The sequence below is a fragment of the Protomyctophum parallelum genome (assembly GCF_964188405.1).
Source record: "Protomyctophum parallelum genome assembly, chromosome: 15".
Lineage (NCBI taxonomy): Eukaryota > Metazoa > Chordata > Actinopteri > Myctophiformes > Myctophidae > Protomyctophum > Protomyctophum parallelum.
The window spans coordinates 27156472-27183790 of NC_139710.1; the positions used below are offsets into that span (position 1 = coordinate 27156472).

The window sequence follows — 27319 nt, forward strand, 5'->3', positions numbered from 1 at the left end:
ACTGTGGTTAGGAAAAACAGCAATACAGTGCAGACTTCGCCAAAACTAGCACTAATGCTGCTGTTCTCCACAATAAGCAGTTTTGTGAGCTCTCGGATGGTCTTCACGTTAACTAATGCTGTCTCTCAGGCACTCACGGAATGATACAAGTTGAATGGGGAATTCACAGGTTAAGTCGTGATTGTATTTTTCTACAATGGTTTGTGACGTAAAATCAACCTCAGTTAACAATATATTGTTAAGGGGCCCGGCCGCCTCGTTTATTTTTATTTTTTAAATTTGCCACCTCTTTTTTTTTTTTTCTCCCGACCTGGGTGTGCCCTCAGGCGTCATGGGCCCCCACGCAATCGCGTTGTCTGCGTCACGGTAGTGACGCCCCTGGATAGGCTAACTTACAGATCAGATGGTCAGTGAGTTTTGACCTGTTCGAGGCGCTGCTGATAATGTGGTTAAACTTTTACGTTTTGAAATGGGAGGAGGAGGAATCACAGCCAGGTAATTCATAATAATAATAATAACTGTGCCAAAACGCAGTTTTGTATGTACATTGAGTCACTGGAACAACCTCTCTGTAGTCCAACCCCAAACCCTAACCATAACCCCACGTTTTTGTGGTTAAACCCCCCCATCCCCCCCTCCCCTAGGGTGGTGGGGGGGACGGATTTTTCGGCGGCGCCGCGGCACGCTCTATATCCCCCCCTAGCGTTCGGTAAGTCTTGCGCCTCTGGCAGCATGGAATTGTGAACAAACTCTCGTCTCACCCAATGATAGCAATATTGTATGCGTTGTTGGGTCTGAGAGGGCGCAAAATAATGCAGAATAAATAATGGACCTTGATATGAAAAGGGTTGAAAACCACTGGTCTATCTGATAAAGTTGTTGATGGCGATGGCATCAAATGTGTCGATGTGCTTACGCAGAATGTGATTCAGCACATGTACTGACTGAGCCAAGCACATCAATGTCAGTCCTACAATCATCGTCTCTGTCGGGTGGAAACCAAAACTGTTACTTTTCACCATTCACATAAAATAAATAGCAAAAGTAGCAGATCTACAAGTGACACATTTTGAGCTTGTCCATCTGCTACTTTTACTAGGCTATATATTTTTTTATTTGTGTCCTGAAGAGTAACAGTTTTGGACAACCGGCAAAGTAAAATTATTCAGTTGTCTGTATTTTAATGTCGGAAGCCTGTTTGTTTCTGAACCAATCAGAGCGGCCCATACCTTCAGGCTATGGAACATTAGAATCTCAATCATTGCACCCGTGTAGCAGCACTACTGTTTGTTTACAGGTTAGAGAGAGACAGCCAGTCAAGCATGTTTGCTACTATGGCTCATTTCTAACCTATAATGTGTTCAGATACATATTTTAACGTGCTGATTAAGTTTAAAATGAGTATGCTAATAATACACTGTCTGGATGTCATTTTGAATGAGATTCAAAACGGAGTAGCCCTGTAATTAAAATCAGGTGTGTTTGAATGAACGTGCAGCTATGGGAATCAAACAGGTGAATAAAGTACTGATCACAAAAAAAATATTAATTCATATTCATAAGAGTAGACATATGTCATCACACGTTTTTGTTCACAGGAAGTAATTAAAATTGGCTTTTTAGGGACTTTTGATTAAAAAAATATTCACAAAACATGGAAACGTTCCCATTGTTTTGGCATCTATTGTCCTATTATTTTTTTGGCTTTTGGCTTTTCGCTTGGCATACGCTAACGCTCTGTGCAATTATTAGCTTGTCATTGACTCGCATGTTAGCGCGGCGGAAAGAATGACTCGTATCTCCTAATCCAGGGCGCTCTCCGTGGTGATGAATGGATCGATATGCTGGCGCTTCATTTCTGCTCCTCATCCGTCTCTCCCGCAAAATATGAACGATTTTTGGATCATATATCGTATAAATTAAAATGATCGGGATGTTAAGGTCAATTTGTCAAGTCAACTTTTTTAGGAAAGTGTTTCCGGTTCATGGCTTTCAGAGTAAAAGCGATCAGACAACTCCGGCACCCCAGAGCTCCTATTTTGATGCACTTCCGGCACTAAAAGTGACGACAGTTCGCCACCTAGTCGTGATCAGAGACATAGGCTTCACTTACACGGTCACAACAGATTGTTGTATAGCTGATGCATGAGACTTGTTTACTGATGCAAGCTCGCAATTCATTTCCAATGGGAGTCACATGGTTTGACACAACATTTTTGTTGTAAGAGGGGGAGGGGGGCAGTCGAAACACAGCCGAAAGCCGTACAACAAAAATGTTGTGTCAAACCATGTGACTTCCATTGGAAATGCATTGGGAGCTTGCATCAGTAAACAAGTCTCATACATCTAGCATGCATCAATATTGTATGCTAGATCGAAAGGTGTGAGTGAAGCCGAACAACACAGCACTGAAACCATTACAATGACTAAAACTCCATCAGTATAATCCTAACCATCCATGACAATTGTATCAAATTAATGCAATTAAAATGTTTGTGGAAATGTCATAATGTCATTTTTCATTAGTGGAAAGAGGCCCAACATATTTTCAGATGGGTGGTCCGCGGCCAAATGCATATCAATTATGGGGTCCTTGACATGAAAACGTATTTTGCTATTGGTGTTTAGCTAAGAACAATTTGAATTTAAGTGGAGCCATGATAGATAGATAGATAGATAGATAGATAGATAGATAGATAGATAGATAGATAGATAGATAGATAGATAGATAGATAGATAGATAGATAGATAGATAGATAGATAAAACCTAACCTACGTTTTCTGAAAACCGTCAAATTCTCAATAAAATAAATAATGTTCCTGCATTGTATTGCAACAGCTAATGAGACACAGAGGGGTCTCCTGGATTGAACGGTATAACAACATATAGTTACAACAGGTCTACATTCCACTGTGTGTAGAGGTTGAGTTGGTAAAGAATGCTCTCGCCAGCAAAACTGAAACCACAGGCTACTACGGGTCATACGGGTAGATTATAGAGTTTGTTTCAAGTGAAGGTCATGTGAATTGTTCCAGGAAACACACCTGCTTGGCCGGGGTCAGTCAGGCCAGGTGTGCCGCAGTCGCGTCCGTCCCTCCGTCTGTCTGTCATTGGCCACTCTCCATTGCTACGTGTGGATTAACACTAGAAGGTCTGAAGAAAAAAGGGCAAAACTAGCATGTGCTTAAATTCATATTTAGAAAATGTTCCAGATGTCAAACATTTCTGAGATGATAGAATGGTGATTGTTGATGATGGTCATGGAAGAGGGACCTTCTGAAACCTTCCTGGGCAAAGATAATTAATTTTAAAATATTTAAAAAACGGTCAAAATGACCTCTCAGACCTAGCTGGCAGTGGTGGGACAAGTGACAAAGTACATTTACTTTAGTACTGTATCTAAGGACAAGTCGTAGCCTACTTGAGTATCAGTACTTTATTTACCGGTATTTTAATGTTTTAAATGTTTTACTTTCACTCCACTACGACAAATATTGACACTTTTGAATATAAGTATATTGGTTTTTTTTAAGTATCTATACTTTGCCTCAAGTATACTGCTGGGATCAAGTCCACTGCCGCTCGCCTCACCTTCTATAGGGCTACGAGGGGTATAGGGGGCGTGTATGGGTGGGGGTGCGTATGGAAGGGGAGGTATAGGTGGGTAGGGGGCTAGGGGCCGCGTACGGCTGTGCGTGGAGTTCGGGTGTATAGCCCACAGTGTGGGGGTTTAAAAGGCGCGCTGGAGTGGTGATGTCCCTCCAGCTCAAGCATCAATCAACATGATCCCCATTGTGCTGGCCTCTTTGTTCATAGCTGCTGGTAAGAACATCTGGTGTCTCTCTTTCTCTCTCTCTCTCTCTCTCTCTCTCTCTCTCTCTCTCTCTCTCTCTCTCTCTCTCTCATTCTACCTCCCTCTGTTCTGTCAGTATGTCAGTGTCGTTTTCGTGTCGAGGACCCCCAGATTGATCTGTATTTATATTCGTATTGCAATTACTCAAACTTTTCCCAAACACATTTCATTATATTATATTATTATTATATTAAATAAAAATAAATACAGTTAAAATAATCTCATGACTTTTTTCTATATATCCGAACTATAAAATATAGGGTTAAAGTGGCTAGACAATTTTTTATGCTACAGTATAAGGAATTTCCCTGGACCCCACTTTTAAATGCTCTCCCCCTCTTGGCATCGATCGTCATTGATGGATAATTTGTAATTATTTAAGATGTATTGTTTGTGAATGAGTGCCCTGTGTCCTGCTTAATTATAAATCTTATGCCATATGACTTATATTTCATGTCACGCTGTTCCACTAAGTTAAATCTCACTTCTCCCCTAGCCAGTGTGAGATAAAGAATTGTTTTTCTCCCGTTTGCCACAGATTACATTTGAATCTGTGAGAACTGTTATTTGACCTTCTAGCTAGGTAGACATTCTGTCTCCCTCGCTCTCCTATTTATGTCTTAAAAACGTTATATTAGTCGGCACGGCCATATCTCCCAGCTATAGGTGTCGCTGTAATTCACTTTCTGTTAACCTCTGAACTCAAATTGAATGTCAAAGGGATGTTATGACTTATGCCCTTTAAATTGTTGTCACTGATGATGATGTCAGTGAGAGATCTTTTCAACGCTGTACGGACATACTATTATTTCTCTCCCGATATAATTGGTATTATGTCAAATGGAAAATCCTAAGCTTTGGCGTGTGGACTTCTCTTCTTTCGTGTCTGTGTCAAAATCATTATAAGGTATTCTGGTATACTCTGAAATACTTTTACTTTTTTACTCTTTAAGTATTGTAGTTTTCCCTCTAAAGTATTTATCCTTAAAAGGTTATTAATATAGGATTGCAGTTTTATACGGTTAACATTATAACATTAAAGATAAAGTTTAATATTCACTTGGTTTAAAAGGTTTATAACCATTTTTGGTAAGACTGGTACTAGGTACCTTTGACTTGAGTACTTTTACTCAAGTCTATATACTATTATATTCTTACAATGCTCCCCTTACAATGGAGCTAGGAGAAAATTGAATAATTAGGTCAAAATTTGTGTCAGAGCCTGTGTCTATGTGAGACATGACCTTTGACACGATCTAAATGTCTCAATATGCTCGTCCTCTTCCTCGTATTCATCGCTGTTTTCTTTTCTGCCGGCGGGGGTGATGGAGGAGGTGAAAACTCCTCCACAAAAATCTCCAATATGTCTTATTGTGTGTGTGTGTGTGTGTGTGTGTACACACATGCCTAGTTCAATGCGGGGACCAGAGGCTATACGTCCCCCGTGCGCAGCCTGCATGAACAGAATAGGCTCTGTGCCCCGGCGGTGAGAGGGGGCAGACGGGCTAGACTTTGATGTTGTCATGCGGAGCGACGCGGCGATAAATCATCATAGCGATATTGATTATTACAATGAACAAGCATAAACACACAGTTCACTTGAACAATGTTGTGGTACATAAGATATTTGAAGACGGATATGCATTTTAGCCTGGTGCAGTGCTGCTAGACAGCCAGGTAGTGAACCTGTGAACAGGGCTCTGCAGAAGGCCGCATGGTTGAGGGTATGTTAGCAGCGTTACAGAGAGCTGCATCCCAGCTCTCTGCCGGGGCATGGGACTCCGAGTGCGAAATTGCGATTATGCAACAGCTTACCCTAAAGCTTACACGTCAACTCAATGTCATTGTAACGAAGATTTTCGAGCGAAATTTCTTTTTTTTTCAATTACATTTATTATAATATGACCTAAATGTACCGTCAAAAACGCTAGCCTGAGCTAGCAGCCACTTGTTGCTAGCGCGGCACGCCGTAGCCCTGTTTCAAACAGTTTCAAACAGTTTTCAGTCAGACCACGTGATGTGCTGTACCACCCATATTAATTTCGGGGCGTGTCAGTGGCCCTTTAAGTTATAGTGTATTAACATACACATGTTTTTTTGGCAATGAACATTTGGAGCATATGGTAGGCTATTGATGTGGCACGACTGTGTGTGTGTTCTGTTTAACAAATACAAACACAGAGATTACTCACTACCCAACGCTTGCATCTATTACAATCATTCCACTGTATAATGAAAGGCAGAACTCAGTGGTACCAATTAGCCTCAGACTGGCATATATTTATTGACTACACGGGGGAGTTCTGAAATGAATAAGAACAGCGCCCCTCGAAAGCAGGACAGAAGACTCATCTGTCATGGAGAATTCTGAAGTTCTTATCTCTTACCACTTGATATATCAAAGCAGCGTTGGTCTATGACCTTGGGTTACAAGTGCTGCCCAGCCAAGCTGCAGTACACTATTATAAGTAAGGGTACTTACTTAAAAGGTCTATTTTATCCCACCACTATACACTAAATCATTTCCGTCCCGTCCGGCACTGTGGACAAATGTTTTGTTGTAGATTAATGCCCTACTTGATCATACTAAAGTGTTACACAAAAGAATAAAAAGTAGCAGATCTACACGCTTGTGGATCGGCATCATCGGCAACTTTTTACGAAAAAACGAAAGGTTCAAATACGCAGGTAAGAGGTTAATGCACGACAATATGAAATAATTGCCTAATTTCCACCTCTCTCTGTCTCTCTGTCTCCAGCCCTCGGGTGCGGCACCCCTCCCATCGAGCCCCTGACCACCCGTGTGGTCAACGGAGTCGATGCCAAGCCCCATAGTTGGCCCTGGCAGGTATGTGCTAACACACGCACGCATGCACGCAGCCACGCACACACACAGACGCACGCACGCATGCACGCACACATACAGAGGTTGCCACCTGACATGATATTATGGTTAATTATAAAAAACGCCAAGAATATTAATTTCTGGGGTTTAGCATAGAAAACAGATGAGCATGGTTGTTGCAGATGGCTTGAATTCACAGCTGAGGAGGAGTTTATCTGGGGCAAAGGAACCGACACACACTCGCACACATGCACACGCGCATACACACACACACACACACACACACACACCCTCACACACACACACACACACACACACACACACACGCACACACACACAGTGCAAAAAACAGTGACCTTCAGCAGTTCACACAAGACCTGCCAGCAGCAACAACGTCCATGTTCTGAGCCAACAGTACTGGCATATCCTAGCAGGATAAAATTGGACTATACCATGTTGGTTGCTAGCTGTTCTCTCATTGTCTTTACGAAAAATAATGAGGCTATGGGAATATATCGGAAAAGAGTTGCACTCCTTGTCTCCTTTTGTCCTTTATATCCCTATATAAACTTGTGAAGTGAAAACTAATTTATTAATTTGTGTATGGCTGGTGGGGGTATGCACAGCTTGCTTTTTGGGAAATGTAGAATATTACAATTTAAAAAAGGAAATCTGTATAACAAACCTATCATACAAGTTATTTTAGCTATATGCCAATATAGTGTAGTACTTTCGCCAAATTTAACTCAGAATTGACGTCGAGTCAACAAATCTCATCATGTCCATTATACACTTTCAATGTGACAAATTGTGTCACAAAGAACTGTACCAGGCATCATGCAATATATATATATTGTAATAGTGGATAATGTTTTCCATGGCATGTCTTGTTTTTAATACCCCTAATCTTTCTGACCTTTTTTAATGTAATTCCTGAGAAATACCCTCAATAAAAAATTAAAAGACCTAAAACCAATAAATGATGAATGCCAAATCTAAGTATTTTTTCAAGTAATAAAAGCTGATTAAAATACATTGCATACAAGAATAAACCAAATGAAGCCACACATGTGGAAAAAAGTGATAACTAACATTTACCAATTGTCTGTCTGTCTGTCTGTCTGTCTGTCTGTCTGCAGGTCTCTCTGCAGTATGAGAGGGATGGTGAGTGGAGACACACCTGTGGAGGGTCTCTGATTGCTGCCAACTGGGTCATGACCGCCGCCCACTGCATCAAGTAAGGACTTAACACACACACACACACGCACACGCACACGCACACACACACACACATGTGTGTGTGTGTGTGAGATACGATACTAACACACTTACTTACTGTTAGTATCGTATTGTATGTATTTTTTGTCTTGGTGAATCAACCGGACCAGATGGAAGAAACGCTTGCTTCACATTGTGTCTCACATCTGGGATCTCTGTAGCCCAATCGCTGAAGAAAGCCGGCCCTTTTTTGAAGCTACTTGGCAGGTGATTGGATGGGACTGTCTGTCACTCATATCGACGTGTCTATACATGACGTGTGGTAGCTGCGCCCGCTGGCGGGATGTGTACTGTAGGTCATGTCTTTGCTTTTGCTTTCAACAATAGAAGACGATTTTCCAATTTTAAGGCGCTGGGAAATTCAATTGCAACAGCGGCATCTCGATGGCGTCACACCCACTCTCGCTATAGATCCCACCAGTAGCTGCTGCTGATTGGCACACCTTGGCACGGGTCGGATTAAACGCCAATCCTTGCGCAATCCCAGACGGAGGCTGTATTGCCAACTTGTGAACTCAATACTGCCCCAGTCAGCTTAGAAATGAATGTATAGGCCACACAGGAGGACCACAATGGAAACAAGCCCTCAGGGCCCGTTATCCTTTTAGTTTCATGGTATAACTGTACTTTTAGCTAAACGGATGAATAAAGTATTAAATAATAAATAAAAATGATATATATTTTCGACCTTTTCTAATCCCAAAAGCTGAGTTACACAAAACTGTTTTACTAATATAAGTATAGAATAGAGTGGTCTAAGTACAGTACCAAACTGAAGGGACGAATTCTGAATAATCAAAGTGTTCCGAGCCACCCCTGGACTGGTGCCACGGCACTACCTGTTCTAATGGTCTCTCCTCTCTTGTCTCTCGTCTGTCCCAGCACCAAGCTGTCCTACGGGGTGTTCTAATGGTCTCTCCTCTCTTGTCTCTCGTCTGTCCCAGCACCAAGCTGTCCTACAGGGTGTTCGTTGGGAAGCACAACCTGGTGGTGGAGGAGTCCGGCTCCAAGGCCATCCTCCCTGAGAAGCTCATCGTCCATGAGAAGTGGAACCAGATCTTTGTGGCACTCGGGTGAGGAAAGGCAAAAGCCCAGTGGTGGGAAGTAACTTGTACATTTTCTCAAGTAGCCTATACTGTACTTACGTAACATTTTCAGGTACTTTTACTTCACTGGAGTATTTGCCATTTCAAATACCTTGAGTTCTGCTCCGTTACATCTCGGATGCAAATATTCTACTTTTACTTTTCAAGTACATTTTGAATTCCAGACCTTTTCACAGTATTTCTATATTGTAGTATTGATACTTACACTTACCTTTTTCACTTTTTTCCACCACTGGCAAAAGCCATTGTGTTAAGGCTCATACATAGTCTGGATTTACGGTGGTGGGGTGACCACCGAACTACAACATGACGTCACGAGCCGCGGTGAAGAGCAAACCACCGCCACCGCTCCAGCCCTTCTCTCTGTTTTTACTCACCACCGCTCAATGTTATTTCAGCTCCGGTGGTCCGGAGCGGTGGTCACCTCATCACCGAAAATCCAGACTATGAATAGGCCTTTACTGTACATCAAGGGTTCCCAAACGTTTCAGGCCGTGAATTAACTCCCCAAAATAATAATATTTGAACTGTCTCACTTTAGAATATTGCTAAGAGACCCCACTAAAGGCAACACTTGCACATCAGCTATGTTCACTATACTTTTGTGCAAAGTACAAAATCTATTTATAAATATTTGAGGTTTCTTAATTGCCCGACAACCAACGCTATCTAGAGGAAATTGCTTTGGCATACTGGAAGCAGCAGCCAGCAGACAACCTAACACTTTGACACCAGAAGACGCACGCGTCAGGCTGACATTTGAAACTCACATAAGTGTGCGCAATGGGAGAGTACAGTGCATGCACTACTGTACTCCGGTGCGTAGGCGGTTCGCTAAGCGCTGAGTGCCCTGCGTAATGGGCAGATTGCAATGAAGCAGCCTGTTGCACATGGCTTCATCACGCCTCCGGAGACAATAGGGCCCTAGCTGATTTAGGTGCCCTCTGATGGCCTCTTGCCTTTAGCAGGCAGCGTCACGGCTAAAGGGTATCAACTTGACAGCAGTTATCTCACGTTCTAATAGGCAGATTATCTCTTGAGAGGAGGCATACTATCATCCGACAGAGGTGCGCTGCGGGTCGGGAGAGGGTTGCGGTTAGGTTTAGGTGTCTGCCCTGGGGGAGGTTAGGGTTAGGGTGAGGGAGGAGGTAGGTTGTCGTTCGGACCAATGCTCCGTCGGATGAAAGTACTGCACTCTTGAGATTCGTCCTTGGCTCAGATGAAGCTAGCCCTTCATCACCTCCAGTCATCCTGGTTCTCCGTACGTCTGGCCAGCTCGTGTACATCCCACGTATGTTAATGGGGGAGGTCTTCGTGTCTTTAGCAGTGTCCTGCTAGTCTCATTCTCCTGGCTCATTCCAGGATACTGTTGGTAACATGTACATTCTTGCTGATGTTAAGTACAGAGCCCAACATTCTGGTCATCTATAGATTTCTACAGGGTTGTTTTCAGGGGTATTATGCTTTATACAGACTATTTTGGTGACCTTGTGACCTTTATTCTATATGGTATAGTCTTGTTTGGTTTTAAGAACGGAGGCTGCAAAAATGAATGTCTCCTCGTAAGATAACTCTCTCTCTCTCTCTCTCTCTCTCTCTCTCTCTCTCTCTCTATATATATATATATATATATATATATATATATATATCAGTAATGACATCGCTCTCATCAAGCTGTCAGAGTCGGTGACTCTCAGTGACCAGGTGCAGTTGGGTTGCATCCCGGCGGCCGGTACGCTCCTGTCCAACCTGTACCCCTGTTACATCACTGGCTGGGGACGCCTCTACAGTAAGTACCTGCTGGACCAGACTCATGCTCTTCTACAAATGTCTTCTACGTCAGTAAAGGTGGTTGCAACACTGGTGCGTTCTTTCGCTGCGTTTTTCGGATCCGAAAGTAGTAGGTTATCACTAGAAGAAAAAAGGTTTTCCGTTATTTCGAGTGAAAATTGGTAACATGAAATTGAAACAAAGATTATGTAGCAGACCAAAATTGGAACTGGAACACTTTCAAATGGTTAAGCTGATAAATGTGTCCCATCTCGTGATTGGCTGAAATTCGGCAAGCCACCTGAAAATGTATTGTCTATTCTACCAAGGAACTGGAGTTACAGTGTCTCCCTCCCTGTTACTGATAATAGACTGTACTGTACAGTATCAGGAAATGGAGTATTGACATTTTCACACAAAAAAAAGAAGTTTTAAGAGGGTACAGAATATGTATTACTAGGCTAAAACACGTACAGATGATTATACTTCACATTATGTATCTATGCACACACCTTCTATGCACACCTACAACAGCCTCAGGTCCTTATGAATCATTACCACTTTTCACTCCTTAATGACGGCCCTGTGGGCATATTTACCTAACAGTATTTATACATGTGCACGTGATGTGTTGTACAGAAATGGTTCTCAACCAGTGGTTGAGAGTCTTGCGACCATCAGTGGTCCTTGAGGCGGTTCCAGGTGGTCCCCAGAACAATTATGGAGAGTTGGTATACCCAAATGGACCCTTATAGATCTTTAAGTCTTGAGAGTGTAAAATAAGGGGGGTACAATAAATAACGGGGGTTGACTGGCCACATGCTGACTAAAATGAACTATTTAAGCCTGATTTAAGCGGTTGTTTCACCTCGCCCCAAACTTTTTACTTTCCACTCCAAATGCTATCATCTGTAGCTCTCCGGAAATACCTACACTTTTTGGATACGATACGATACTATTTATTTTTTGTCGATTTTGACCTATGCAGGGATATCCTCCTGACACGGAACCTCTTCTCGGTGAGGTATCAAACGGGGCTAGTGTAACACAGTGAAGGACAGACTGGTCTTGTCCTTCACATAACATTTGTCGCACGTGTGCGATATGGCAGAGATTGAGAGTGGACGGAGAGGTTACCTTTTAGTAAGGCCGACCGTGGAAGTATTCACAGTCACACATACTGCTTTTGGATTTATTGGTGAAAGGAGGAGATCAACGTCCATACAATATGTTAGCCATGGTGAAGCACAGCTAAGCACAGCTCCACAACACTCCGGTATAGGATTCAAATTCAATATTCAAACACAAGCCAATTCAAATACAAGCTCAAAAGGCATCACTTTGCGCTGCATTTTGAGCTTGTGAATCTGCTAACTTTGCTGCTCTTGCTGTAGTATGATCAAGTATAGGCGTTAATGTATGATAAAATATGAATTTAAATAGTATGGTGATAAGAGATTTCTTTCCGACAGCGACAATTAATTATAGTTGTGGTGTTTTTCCTCCTGTCCAGTCTGCATTCTGCAAGGACCTAAGTTAGTCAGAGACCATGCAGTCTTTTTATACTGTATACTTCCCTGCACTGACAGAAGGTTATAGTGTAATTGTAATTAGTAATGGATTAATGAATTAATCTCTTCAATGTTGCAACTGGTTAAAGGTGGGGCTGATTTTAATTACAGGCCTACTATCTGTGCTGCTGGCTATTAACCTATGTGTTACATCATCTTATAATCAATTCATGTTTGATTTCTATTAGTGGATTGTGCAGTCCAGGTAGAGAATGCGGCATTAGCCCAGGTGAAGGAGTTTAAATATCTCGGGGTCTTGTTCACGAGTGAGGGGAGGATGGAGGAGGAGATCAGCCGGTGAATCGGAGCGGCAGTTGTTGTACTGGCGTTGTGATGAAAAAAGAGTTGAGCCAGAAGGCAAAGCTCTCTGTGTACCGAGCAATCTTCGTTCCTACTCTCACCCATTATGGTCATGAAGTGTGGGTCATGACCAAAAGAATAAGGTTGCGAAGTGGCCGAAATGAGTTTTCTTAGAGATAGGGTGAGAAGTTCAGTCACACGAGAGAGACTCCGAGTAGAGTCGCTGCTTCTTCGCCTGGAAAGGAGCCAGCTCAGGTGGTTCAGGCATCTGGTTATAGGATGCCTCTCGGGCGTCTCCCTAGGGAGGTCCTCGAGGCACACCCCACTGGGAGGAGACCCCGGGGCAGACCAAGGCGCAGTTGGAGAAAACACATCGACCTACTGGCCTTGGAACGTCTCGGGATCCCCCAGGAGGAAGTCACTAATGTTGCTCTGGAGAGAGAAGTCTGGAGCTCTCTGGTGGAGCTGTTGCCCCCGCGACCCGACTACGGATAAGCGTTTGAAGATGGATGGATGGATGGATTTATATTAGTAGGCTAATCGAAATGACTAAAACATATCTGGAAACTACAGCTATCTACACTAAGAAGTGGAGTAGAAAAATAAAAAGTGCTTCCTCTGTGATGTTGTATAACATGTAAAATGTAAGCACTTTAAACACTGTAAAGTAAAATGTTCTCAAAGTTGTATATGGAGCAATCATTTCCGACCTTGTCTTCATAATCACTACGAAAAAACATTAAATCATGGAGATAAGCGGTTTCTGCTCGACAGCGTCAAGATGTATGTGTGATTGTGTTTATGGATCTATAAGCGGTCATGCGTGTTGCATCATGTATTACACAAGTCAAGCACAGAGAAAAACAATCCTTGTGCCGGCGGCACACATGCATGCACGCAAGCGCACGCACGCACGCAAGTGCACGCACACACACGCGCACACACACACGCACACACGCACGCACGCACACGCACGCACGCACGCATGCACACACACACACACACACACACACACACACACACACACACACAGCAGCATCACATCCCGGTTCAATAAATGCCTCCATAGATTGAACACTGACATCGTTGCTGTCGACAGGTAGAAACCTTGTATATCCACCCTTCAACTCTTTACACTTTTTCATAAATTAAAGCCCAACTCATGGATTCAAAATTTCAGTCATTTGGACTCCATTGAAGCCATGCATGTCTTCTATCTACAAGCTCTCAATGTCTGCAATGTATTGACAGGCTGACAGCTTGTAGATTTAGGCTATTTTGGTTATTATTTCAGATCAAACCAGCAATATGAACCATCTTCCATAAAATCTTAATAGTCTTGGATATTTCATATAAAAGCAAAGGTTAAAGCCTCAATCTACAAGCTCACAATGTGTCGCAATGCAGCGATGTTGTGCTTGTAGATCTGCAATTTTCACCATTCCACGAAGATTTCCATTCCATCACCTGACAAGTAACGGTTATGGACATATGAGGTTTCCAACGGCCGAGTGATGATGTATTTCATCGCCCGCGGACACGTTGTAATGCATGTCCAACAGGCTGTCTCCTGCGAGCATGAAAATGTCTGATTTGTTACGTAAGTAAAAGTAAAAGCAATATCACCCTGTAGAAATACCTTGTTACCAGTACAAGTATAATGACTCTATTCACATTTTGTTTACTTTGAACATTTGAAATGTCTACATTTTTGGTTAAAAATAAAAAAAACAGCATCTCTACAAGCTCTCTGCTACACCTATAGCTTCTCTCGAAAAAGGTTTTGCAACTTTTGAAAGAGCTTTTTTGGTTCTTAACACCAATATCACTTGTTTACTCAAGTCATGATTATTTTGAAAACAGGCTCTTTACTTGAAGTATTTCTACATTGTGCCATTCCTACTTTAACTTAATAATAATAATAATAATAATAATAATAATAATAATACTCACTTCCACCAGTGTACTGTATAATCGCCTTGCCTGGGGACACGCTGTAGTGCATATCTGACAGCTGTCTCAGTGTACACATGTCATGCATAATGCGCTGCTGTGTACATATGCATGCGTGTGTGCATGCAAACAACATTGCGATGACCATTTTCCTGGAGAAATGGCTCTTTTAATGGTTGTGCGCTATGTTATGGGGTTAAGATCAAACATTTAGAGTTCATCTTTAGCGCGTGAAGATTAAACATATGCATGCACACCGACGCCGTGCACTTTGAAAATGTTAACTTTTAGTCGAACCACCCTGCATTCTCGCTATAGTCATCGAATTATATCCAAAATGACATCCGTTTCAGGCTCAAACTGTGTGTGTGTGTGTGTGTGTGTGTGTGTGTGTGTGTGTGTGTGTGTGTGTGTGTGTGTGTGTGTGTGTGTGTGTGTGTGTGTGTGTGTGTGTGTGCATTCGTGCGTGCGTGCGTGCATTCCTGCGTGTGTGCGTGCTCTAGCCGGAGGCCCCATCGCTGATGCGCTGCAGCAGGCTCTGATGCCTGTGGCGGACCACGCCACCTGTTCTAAGCCCGACTGGTGGGGGATAGCGGTCCGTACCACCATGGTCTGTGCCGGAGGGGACGGCATCGTGGGCGGATGCAACGTAAGTGTTTGTGTGTGTGTGTGTGTGTGTGTGTGTGTGTGTGTGTGTGTGTGTGTGTGTGTGTGTGTGTGTGTGTGTGTGTGTGTGTGTGTGTGTGAATTAAGTGAATCATTAAATGTCTCAGTCCACTGACATAATTACATATCTCCCCATGGGTATGACAGAATGGCAGACAGACACATAGAGGGACGGACAGACAGACAGACAGACAGACAGACAGACAGACAGACAGACAGACAGACAGACAGACAGACAGACAGACAGACAGACAGACAGACAGACAGACAGACAGACAGACAGACAGACAGACAGACAGACAGACATTATAATGTGAGAGTATCAGCACACATTATATTATTATACACAATTAATCACATGTTAATTGTGATCCCGATTTTGGCTTCCCACAATTATATGAACATGATTGTTCGATTATTAGCATTTATTGACGTGTTAATTACCAGGAATGGTAGCACAATGTGAAAGTAAAAGCTATGTTGATTTAATGTAGTGCGCTTTGGTATTCATTCAAATACTTTATTAGGGGAATCAGGAGAACCTATTTTATTTTGATTACAAAATCACACCCGTGTGAAGTGAGTGGTGCAACTCCGTGTTGGGGTCCCTGGAAGTTCCAGACCCACAGTACCACGGCCAGGGTGCCGGCCCGGTTCCGGCATGCCGCCCCACGTCCGAAACGGTTGAGAAATGACAGAGTTACCGTGTGGGGGTCCTTCTACTGTACCCTTTGTATTGTACTGTACGGGCACACCCAAAATCATCATATATACGTGTGTGTTAGGTTGCACACAGGTGTTGAAAAACAGCCATGCTGTTTTGGTGCTCAGACCCACCCAGGCAGGCAGGCACCCACCCACACACACACATATAGCTCCGTAAGGGAGTGGTTCAGACCCACCCAGGCAGGCAGGCACCCACCCACACACATATAGCTCCGTAAGGGAGTGGTTGCACCACTTAAAAAAATTGTACATTAGCAGAAATATACATTAGACAGCAACAATATTTTTGTCACTAAAATAGGCTAATCGTGATAAATAATCGTGTGATGATGTGATCTCAATATTGATTAACATTGTGATAATCACTTGGCCATATGCATGATATTTTGGTGCATTGTGTGAGTTGACCTCTGTGCAGTGGTAGAAAGTTACATTTACTTAAGCATATACTTAAGTACAATTTCAAGGTATTTGTACTCACGGAGGCAAATATTGTACTTTTACACCACTACATTTATTTGAAAATGTTAGTTCCTAGTTACTTTTATTACCGGTATTACAAAACATATTAAACACCTCAGCCCTATATACATCTACAAGCTCACGGCACAAATATTTGTATACATTTTAAAACTTGACTTTACACATTCTGCATAATGAGTAGGCCTACTTTTACTTTTGGTACTTTAAGTACATTTTGATGGAAATAATGTAGTACTTTTACTCAAGCACATTTTGAATTCTGTATACTTTTACCTGTAACGGAGTAGCAGTATTGATACTTTCACTTACGTATGAGTAAAACATTTGAGGTACTTTTTCCGTCACTGCTGTCTGGTCTGTGCCTGCTGCAGGGAGACTCCGGTGGTCCGCTGAACTGTCAGAACGCTGAGGGGACGTGGGAGGTCCACGGCATCGCCAGCTTCGTCTCCGGCCTGGGCTGCAACTTCGTGAAGAAGCCCACCGTGTTCACCCGCGTGTCCGCCTTCAACGACTGGATCGACAAGGTACAGCAGTGGTTCCCCAAGTGGGGACCCGGGGGACCGCTATAGGGGTCCTTGAGATAGTTCCAGGGGGTCCCCAGCTAAATGATAATTAGGAACCAAATGATGGACCCTCATGGGTCTGTACCTAACGGGTCCATTTGGTTCCATTTGTACACTCTTAAATTGAACTTTGATTTTACAATATACAATATATCGGGGTCCCAGAGATAGAAATGCCATTAAATGGGGGTCCGTAGCCTAATTCAGGTCAAATCTGGGGGTCCTTGAAATGAAAATCGGTGAAAACTCACTGCCAGAGCCGTAAATATCTTCTCTTATGGGACTTCCTTGGCATATATTTTCTAATGAGGGTTCGCGGGCTAATAATGAGTGTTAATCTGGGGGTCCTTGACATGAAAAAGTGTGGGAACTACAGAGGTAAAGGACACGCCCATACACATACGCACACACACACACACACGCACACGCACTTGCACACAGCACACACACATGCGCGCGCACGTAGTGTTAATTTTGACGGAAAATTCAGATTTAGTCTTAAGCCCAAACCACACCAATGGGTCGCCATGCAACTCCTTGCAACCAAATGGTTTCGAGTAGACGCATGTAGATGCATGTAGTTGCAAGCAACCATTGAATTGAACCAATTGAATCACTTGGGTCGACTTGCGTCGCAGTGTCGACATGTGCCACCATGCGCCATCCCATCGCGCAACAGGACATCACAGGCCTATGACACCGCTGTGACGAACACACTAAAACCGTTTTGGTGCGTCTTGACCCATTGCTGTGGTTTAGGCTTGGCCGTATAATCTTGCGAGCCCTAAACGTATTAGCCTGCTACTATTTGGAAAACCATTTTTAAATAGTTCAACTTGCTGACCTACATCGACATGTTGTGAGCTTGTAGGCTATTGAACTATTTGAATATGTTTTGTTTTTGTTTTTTCAAAATAGTAAAACATGACAAAATCGTTTTTCTCCTTTGTACATCCTTTTAACCTTAAAGGACCACTTAATCACTTTTCAACATATTTTACACATTTTATACATTTTTTTAAAAATAATTTTCTACTCAGTGTCAAATAGGAGGGATGTGGGCACCGGGCAGTTCAGAAACCCGTCCACCAGTGACATTATCGATGGGGAATCCAAGCTAATAGAAACTGCAAGCTTTCTATTCCTGAAATGTTGCAATGCGAAAATGGAAGCCATCGTTTTAACGATAATAAAAATCAATAATAATAATAATAATAATAAATCTTGTTTAAAAAATGGCACGAAGCTCCGCCCCCTCCGCTATTCTGCCTATTCATGTCAGTGGAAGTTGCTCAGTGGCATTTTGAAGCACCCGGAAGGACCGTCTCAAAATGTCTACTTCCGCATTGGACCACCACATTTTGGTGGTCCAATGCGGAAGTGCAACAGAGCGCTCAATGTTAAAGCCCAGCTGCACGGGGTTTCCCTGTCATGAATCCACAGTTCCGCCTGTAGTCCCTCCTCTTACCACTAGTGCTTCAACGTTGAAGAGCCTCACTGGCCCCTTGGCGCAGATTCGCAAAAAAGTATTTAAGGGGGAGTATGTGTATAGTGTGTACCAAAATCTCCTGGAGGGGGCGTCAACATAATTGTCACGTGGTAGCGGCCGCCATACTTGTTGGCTTGTCTGGTTTGTTTACATTGAGCGACTATCCGGTGCGCTTGTATACATTCTTTTTTTAAACTGACCTCACAATGGTGCAGACTTGCTCAGTAAATAAGTGCCACAGCAGGTCACGTCGAAGAAATGAGCCAGAAAACGGAATTCGATTTTCAGCTTTCCAGCATTGAGACAGCATCAAGGAACCCAGATTGACGAGTTTACAAAAAGACATAGAATGGCTTGGATCTCGGCTGTACGGCGCACGGGCGCAGAGATATAACGTTCAACAAAGTATCTAAGCACAGCTGTGTTTGTTCACAACATTTTCCTTGTCCTTGTAATGTATTTGGGCCCGACGTTCTTTCTATCCATCCTGGGGCCTATTTCACGAAACTTGGATTAGAGATTAAGCCGGGTTTTAACACATATCCTGGCTTAATATATCCTGGATCAGTGCTTAACCGGTTTCATGAAAGCTGGTTGATCTTGCCAGATTAACTTAACCAGTTAACCTGGATATGTTGAGGCTTGATTCGGTTTCATGAAAGACTTAGCCTGCTCCGGACCAGGCTAACAGCCAGGTTTAACCTAATCCTGATGTCTTTACTGTTCATTAAGCAGTCAAACTGATCACAAACCAATGATGTTTTCCAGATTTATTTAATTATTATGGGTTTATGTTGCCTTATTTGTATCGGTCTGCATTAAAGGACTAATTTAAGCACTATATAAAATCAAATAACCAAAATATATAGGCTGCACAACATCATGACAGCTTGTGAGCTTGTAGATCAGCTGCTTTTGGTGAATGTTCCCCATGAATAGGTTTGCTGTCGTGCAAGTGCACGGTTAAGAAGAATTATTATATTATATTATTATTATATTTTTTTGTAAAAGTGAAAACCACTAAATATTACCATTACTCATTGTTTTACAACATATTACCATTGTAACTAGTCCTACATACTTACACCTAGAAACCACATTCAAACCTATTTAGGTTCATCCTATGGTGGACATGTGTGCCTGAAAAGGAATCTTTGAAATGTTTCATAGTTTTAGAAATATAGTGCTTTAAAATTTGAGACATTTATAGGCAGATAGTGGCACTTAAAAAAATCACTTTCACCTAGAAACTCCATTCACACTTTGTAAAATTCAGCTTACTGTGGAGACACATGCTGGAACTTTTTACTTTGAAATGTTTTATAGTTTCTGAGTTATTTAACTTAAACGCCCAATGCATTCTCAATGGCAATAGCACAAACTTTGGCATGCTACATGAACCCATGACCCGGCCCTGTCTGGACAACAACCCCCTTCCCCAAAGGTAGCTCCCTCAGAGGAGGGAGTTATGGCCAAATATCACAATGCGACAATATCATTATGCTTACAATATTAAGAATTCAGTTTTAAGTTAATAGTAGTGGTAAAATGTAAACAATATTTTTGGGGTAGTTAATCATTCAGTCTATCCACTATTGAGAGTATGTTCTCTCTTTAATTACAGCAGCAGTATTTATTTTAGAAGCTTAAGTCCTTGTATCAGTAAGTCTTGAATAGATTAGTAAAGATAATGAGATATACAGAAGGGGGCTGTAATGCAACTATTAAGGATGCAAACTGCCTTAATACCCCATGAAGAAGAAGGATCAGTAAATCTGTGATCCACATAAGGGGTCTAGAGACAAAAAGCCAGACTGTCTATTAAGCCAGGCTTGCTGATCCCGGCTCGCCAAATCCACCAATTCTGAGCCTCGCTTGCTTTAGTGGAACGGAATAAACCAGGCTGTAAAGATCAGGATTTAAAAAGCCTGGCTTTGGCCTAAATCCTGGATTAGTTAATCCAAGTTTCGTGAAACAGGCCCCTGGTGTTGGTTCACTATGTTGTCACCAAGAACCATAGACATTTCATAACATATTTATTTAAAGACATTTAAGCGTCATACGAAGCCAACTCGAGTCGTGACAAATCATGACAACAAACACAATATTTTGGACCAAACAAATAATTACAAAGAAGAAAAACAACAAAAAAAGTGTTGTAACCTGCCGTCTAATTCTTTGTTTGGCCCAAAACATTGTGTTGACCGAAAGGGCCTTTCTGTGTGGAGTTTGCATGTTCTCCCCGTGTCCCCTAGGGTAGGTACCCTCACAAAAAACATGCAGTAATCCTGGTCACTAAACTGCCAACTCGAGTCGTGACAACTCATGACAACAAACACAATATTTTGGACCAAACAAATAATTACAAACAAGAAAAACAACAACGTTTTTTTCTTTTTTCTAATTATTTGTTTGGCCGGTTTGTTGTCATGATTTGTCACGATAAGAGTAGTGTCACGATATGTAGTGGAACAATAAAACATGTTCAGGAATTCATTTTTTTTTTTAATAATAATCAAATAACAAAATGAGTCCATATATCTGCAGTGATATAGAGATATTCTAATTCATCAAATGTATTTTTGAGCTCATCTTCCATTTTAGAATATTCACTGTTCAGGTATTTGGAAAATGTATTTCTGCACATTGGCCCTGCTTTCACTGGTATTTTGCTGACCAAGGAACAGACTCCACTGTTGAGGGGAAGCTTTTCCTCAACAACATACTGGCTACCTAGCAATCATTTTGTCAAGTTGACTCTTGGTGACATGCTACTGTGGCGATTTAAAATCGATGTATCCAACCCACAAACCATCCGATCTCGCTGTTATCAACATTTGCCATTGTTGCGTGTGGTAATAATATTCGTTCAACCGGCGTTTTCTTCGTATGCGTTACAAGGGTTTGTGTGTCTGTGTCATAGACTGTAGGTCTGTGTTTACCTACAGGCATAAGAAAAGACCCGCCCTACTCTGTCAGACTATCTCTGATTGGCTTACCCTGAAATCTGGCCCTACGTTAGCCAATCAATGACCTCTTCTGCGACGTGCTTTGTTCATGTTAGGTGTGAAGCCATGGCCCATGTGGGCTCAGAGGCTAGTATGAGAGGCAGAGCACAAACGAAACTGTCAAGACAGAGAGCGCTCTCTCAGCAGCAGTCAGCACAGAGACGCCTGTATGACAGTCTGACTCACGGAGTGAAGTTGACATAATAACGCCATAACGCGGTTAACACACGCACAGTAATTATAACGCCGTTATGGAATGGGTCCCGTTGCCCAGGTGGAGCCTGCAGAACCACTGCGGCTCAAGAAACCACCACTCCTGAATGAAGTGTCTAGTGCTGGGAGTCTGGTGCAACGCACAGGTCCTGGCTGTACTCTTGGTGAGAGCAGGAGTAGACCTGGTGAGACGTAGGAGGGGCCCGGACAGGCGTCAACCCACAGAGCCTAGTCCCTCCACATGCCAGAATTGTACCTCCCAGTCCTGGCAGAGTAGTTCCGGAGTGGATCCAACGGATTGTGTGGCCCTGGTCTTTCCCTAGTGGGTCTGATCGAGGGTAGCTATTAGTACGTAAATCCGATCGGGACTTGATCACCCCTGCTGGATCACCTGAGTGAGGGGTATGATGTTTGTGAGACCCGAAACCCTGATGACCTTGGGATACATCACTGAGGATACGTCCCAGGTGCATCCAAGCGATGTATTTTTGTTCTGGCCCTGACACTGATGTCTTTGTTCTTACAATCCGACGGTACCATCAGCTGTGCAAGGACACCTATTTTATCACCGGAGTTGGGAACAAAAAAACATATCATCTCGCTGGAGCCAGTAGTGCAGGCACTGGGTAAAACGATGATTTTAGCCTTACCAGGGTTCCATGCCGTCTCTGGAGCTGACCAGACAGGCAATTTTGCCAGTCACATTGTTCTTGTCAATCTCAAAAATTTAACTGCTCTGAGATGTGCATGTGTGGGGCAGATGAAGAGGTGTGTGGTAATGTAAGCAAGGCACATCTGTTGGGGATTGACTATGACGACAACGAAGATGGAGACCCTTCAATTAAATGTGTTTTCAAAACCTACTGTAAATATTATAATAAATGTATAGGCGCGCATATATATGTGCCTATAAATTATGCTAATAAGGAAAGGTTGCATATCCTAGTTATGGAAAGAGAATATTTTCTAGACCTGCAAACAGACTTACACTGTCTGTAAGATCATGCATATTTATTAATTAACTTAAAGCAAAGAAATATAGCTATTCCTGGTTTTGGTGTGATTATTACATAATTATTACATAGACAATAGGTTGGATGATTTATTCATAGGATGATAAACATATGTAAACATACACAGAGTCTGTGAGAAGCTTTCAAAGTTCTCTAAAAGTAAAACATGCAGCAATTTGCTGATTTTCACCTAGTTTTTGCATAATGTATGCTAATTAGGAAAGGTTTTATGACTTCACAATGGTAACCGATGAATTTCTGGACATCATAAACACTTAGACTTAGACTTAGATCACCTTTATAAGTTTACCTAGAAGCAATGTTATTGCCATTTTCTGTTTTTGGCAATTCATTAGCTAATTATGCTAATTAAACATGCTAAACCCAACATAAAAAAATGGAGACATGTTTTTGCGGCATTCTGGTAACCCCAAGAATCAAAATATACCTGTCTCCAAAAATGTACACAAATCCGTGAAAATGCAGCCTGTCTCTTTAAGAAGCTAGTGTGCGCGCTCCCCACTATGTTCTCTGCAGCTGCTGCTGCATGTGCGCGCCGCTCAGTCTCTAACGCCAGGGCTCCACTGGGCGCGTCTGCGTGGCATCTGCGTCGCGTCTCCGTCAGCGTCGGGAATGTGCCCTTTTAATCAATGGAGGGTGGCTCCACTGCCCGCGTTGCGTCGCGTCTCCGTCACCATAAAATTGAACCGGTTCGTTTTTTGACGCACGCACGCGTGACGCACGCGTGACGCACGCGTGACGCAACGCGCCCAAACGCGCCCAGTGGAGCCCTGGCGTTAGTACAGTAAGTACAGACTAGAGAGAGCAGTGAGCAGGGTGCTGCTGACAGAGAGAGAGAGAGAGAGAGACAGAGAGCCTAAATACTTTCACATTTCCCTCTACCCAGGCCAGAACAGTGACAGTCACTGCAGTCAGAGGTTTTTTTTTAAATTAGCTTAGAGCAGTGATACTGTGGAGGATTTATTTTCAACGCAAATGTGTAGCCCAAACATTTAGATTCTCGTAGAGGTTTTTTTTCGATTCTGACGAATCTCTCTACGAGAGTCTAAAAGATAACCCCGCCCCTAACGTCGAAAAGGAACGTTTGTGCCTCAAAATCACTCTTACCCTGTACAAATGCAAAATCTAAGCTGCTTTAAATGTTGCCCCACTTGTTTGTGAGGTGTTCGCAATCAGATTAAACACCGCACATGCTTATTTTTCAATAAAAAAGGTATTTTAATCAACTGTCTCGGAATCTGGCGGCCATCTTGCTTTTCTCCCCATTGTAAATGCGCAAGAGAACCCTGGCCGCTAGGGGCGCGGGCAATATTCTGTTGCGCCGTTTACCGCATTTACAATGGAGGATTCAGAAACAGAGTGGATTAAAATACCTTTTTTATTGAAAAATAATCATGTGCAGTGTTTAATCTGATTGCGAACACCTCACAAACAAGTGGGGCAACATTTAAAGCAGATTAGATTTTGCATCTGTACAAGGTAAGAGTGATTTTGAGGCACAAACGTTCCTTTTCGACGTTAGGGGCGGGGTTATCTTTTAGACTCTCTAGAGAGATTCGCCAGAATCGAAAAAAACCTCTACGATAATCTAAATGTTTGGGCTACCCACTGCCCACCTATCACTGTATCCCATTTTAGTTGCCAAACCAATGGGTTCTCTTGTAATTGACTTTTGTTCTCACTTGCAACCTTATAATGCAAGGTGCATAATGGACTACTCAAGGCTACATGCCTATAAGTGTCTTTCTCTGTTTGTTTTTTTACTTCAACACACTGTTGCTATGCACCATGTGGCTGTAAAGTCAAGCCCTATAGTAATTTCAATATGAGTATTTATTGATTGACCAGACTAGCAATATAAATTAATACAGCATAACTTCAAAAGCTGCTTCTATAAAATGAAGCATGGATTGACACATTCGGTAAAGGTAACTTTGGGAAAACATAATTTTACAACCCCAAAATGTGGTGTGCGCTGTGCACACCATGTTTTTAATTTATGATTTATTTTACACTGACTTTTATCGCTGTCTATAGACAGGGGTAGATCGATGCAAATTTGGGTTGTTCGCCACATCGTTTGAAAATTGGTCTGAACATTTTCAGTCTTTTCTTTTGTCTTTAACCCCTGAGCCTTTAATGTCTACTGTTTTCTTTTCTGGATGCTGACTAATAAATTAATCAACTGTCAGAGTAGAAACCATGTATTAATTTGTAGTCTTTACTAACAGATAAATGAAGAGCCTTTTGTATTGCGTGTATAACGTTTTCAGATCAAATGCCACAACTGTATGTACGTTGACTCTTGTGATTGTTTGAGCAACTTGCAATGTCATTGAACTGAAATGCTGTTTTCTTGTTGTCGTTGAAACTAACAGATTCATTGTCGTTCTGTCTTTTTCTCTCTTCCAGACTATGATGAACAACTAAGTAGTTCTGAGGACGGTCAATAAAACAAGGCCCTCAAAAACACATTTGTCTCGTTGTCTGTGTTCACTTTTGTACTCCCCAAAAGACAAAATAAATGTTGTATCGGCAAAGCCATCAAAGAAACATTGCAGACATTGATCTGAACCTGTCGGGTTGAAATGTGATGAATTGGAAGCTGCTGTTCAATTGCATTTCCCCACAACTCTGTCACCATGCCCTCTCAAGGTTGGGTAAAACGTCTCTGCTTCTGAAAGCGGGGTCCTTGCAGGGATGTGTCTGGTCCAAAAAGATTTCTTTTTAGAAAAAGCTTAGGGGGAAAAAAATCACCACATGTCCACTAGGTGTCCTCATATACTCATCATAAGGAATAGGTTGTGAATTGTGAGTGTTAAAGGGATAGTTCAGATTTCTTTAACTTAAGCTGTATGAAATACTTGCCATTAATATAGTGGTTGCAACTGTATTAATTGATTGGTGGGAGTTCTGCTCTGGTTTTGGTGAAATATCAAGTAGTTCCGGTCATTTTGTGGGGGGCACGCAGTAAAGGTAAATTAATCCACAAAACAAACGTTATTTGTATTGTTGACCTATTTCTAAAATATTAGTGCAATTTTCAAGTTTTTACAACATATTGAGAGTGTAAAATGTAAAATGACCGAAGTAGCCATTGCACCAGGTCTTTTTTGCCAGCTACAAGTTCACAGTCACAATTTAGATCTTATATTCTGTATAGAAAAATCGCCAAACTTGAATTTATGAAAAATATGTTGTTTAAAAATGGCATTCATAAAATCACTGTCAAAAACGGTTGATGTCCTCAAAAATACAGTATAACAGTACAAACAGTGTGTGTGTGTGTGTGTGAGAGAGAGAGAGAGTGGGGGGGGGGGGGGGGGGGAGGGGGCTCAAGCCAGGCCTGGCTGGTTGGCTGACCAGAGAGGCCTGGCCTATGTGGGTCCCCAATTTTTGAAGGGGGCGGGAGGGGATGGCTTCTTGTGGTGAAATTGTGTCCTGATTTGCTGGGGGCTGGTGTGGTGATGGGGTGTCCGGAGGTGCTTGGGGCTGGTGCGGTGATGGGAGAGAGTGGGGGGGGGGGACCCAAGCCAGGCCTGGCTGGTTGGCTGACCAGAGAGGCCTGGCCTATGTGGGTCCCCAACCAGATTACGTCATATTGTCCCTCATTACGTTGTTGTCTCTTTATTGTTAATGGCATTTAATGTTTGTGTGGCACCGTTTGTTTACATCACATGACATCACGTACTCAACATGAGTTAAGACTTTAATATATTAGCGCACCTCACTTCACACGGGTGTGATTTCTTAATTGTTAGGTATACAACGCAACTTGACAAATACGACTGACTACATACATTTCTCACCTCTGGCACCAGCTGATGGAGAGTGCCAGCCCTCTGGAAGGCCCAGAACTCCCTCTTGGTTCTCTGGTGCTCTTCTTTGAGCCACCTCCAGTTTCTCTGGAGAGCACGGTGTTTTTGCTGTAGTGCCCGACAACAGTGCTTCTGACAGTCCCGCCTGGCATGGCCGCTTGCAGGTAGCGGGCAGGTCTGTCATCACCAGATCGTTATTCTGTGTGAAGGAGAGAAGAAACATGATCCGCATGCACAATAGGAGCACTAGATAAACTAGGAAATCAGAGGGAGAACGAGGTTGAGGATAAAGGAGCTAAGCCCAACATAATACAAAATATATTGTACATACTGTACGTCGTCCCAGGTGGTGATCAACGAGATCGCAGGGTTGGTGTGCCTGAGCTCCTGGAGGAGGCGATCAGTCTCCCGTCTCCTCGCCATATCCCTCAGGATCTCCAGCTCTCCCTGGCCAAGGTGCTCATGGACTATAGCCAGGTGCCGCTCCATTATGCGCCTACTATGCCACATCCTGGGACTGCACAGGATCCGAATCATCTTTATTGTCACATCAGTTTTACTTAGTAAAAAAGTGGGTTCTCTTATTTACACTAAAAACACAAATAAGGGTCTCTTTCTACAAGAAATAACTAAACGTATATA

At 42.6% G+C, this 27319-nt stretch overlaps 1 protein-coding gene across 1 annotated transcript; it reads left to right on the forward strand.

Annotated features, from left to right (window-relative positions):
* Positions 1-3777: 3777 nt before the first annotated feature.
* On the forward strand, positions 3778-25289 carry ela3l (elastase 3 like; the record flags this gene model as incomplete). The annotated part of the gene is made up of 8 exons (XM_083783404.1): positions 3778-3823; positions 6614-6702; positions 7839-7936; positions 8922-9050; positions 10736-10872; positions 15181-15326; positions 16924-17076; positions 25272-25289. The coding sequence occupies exons 1-8, from the start codon at positions 3784-3786 to the stop codon at positions 25287-25289; spliced, it is 810 nt and encodes a 269-aa protein (XP_083639530.1). The 5' UTR covers positions 3778-3783.
* Between the last annotated feature and the right edge of the window lie 2030 nt (positions 25290-27319).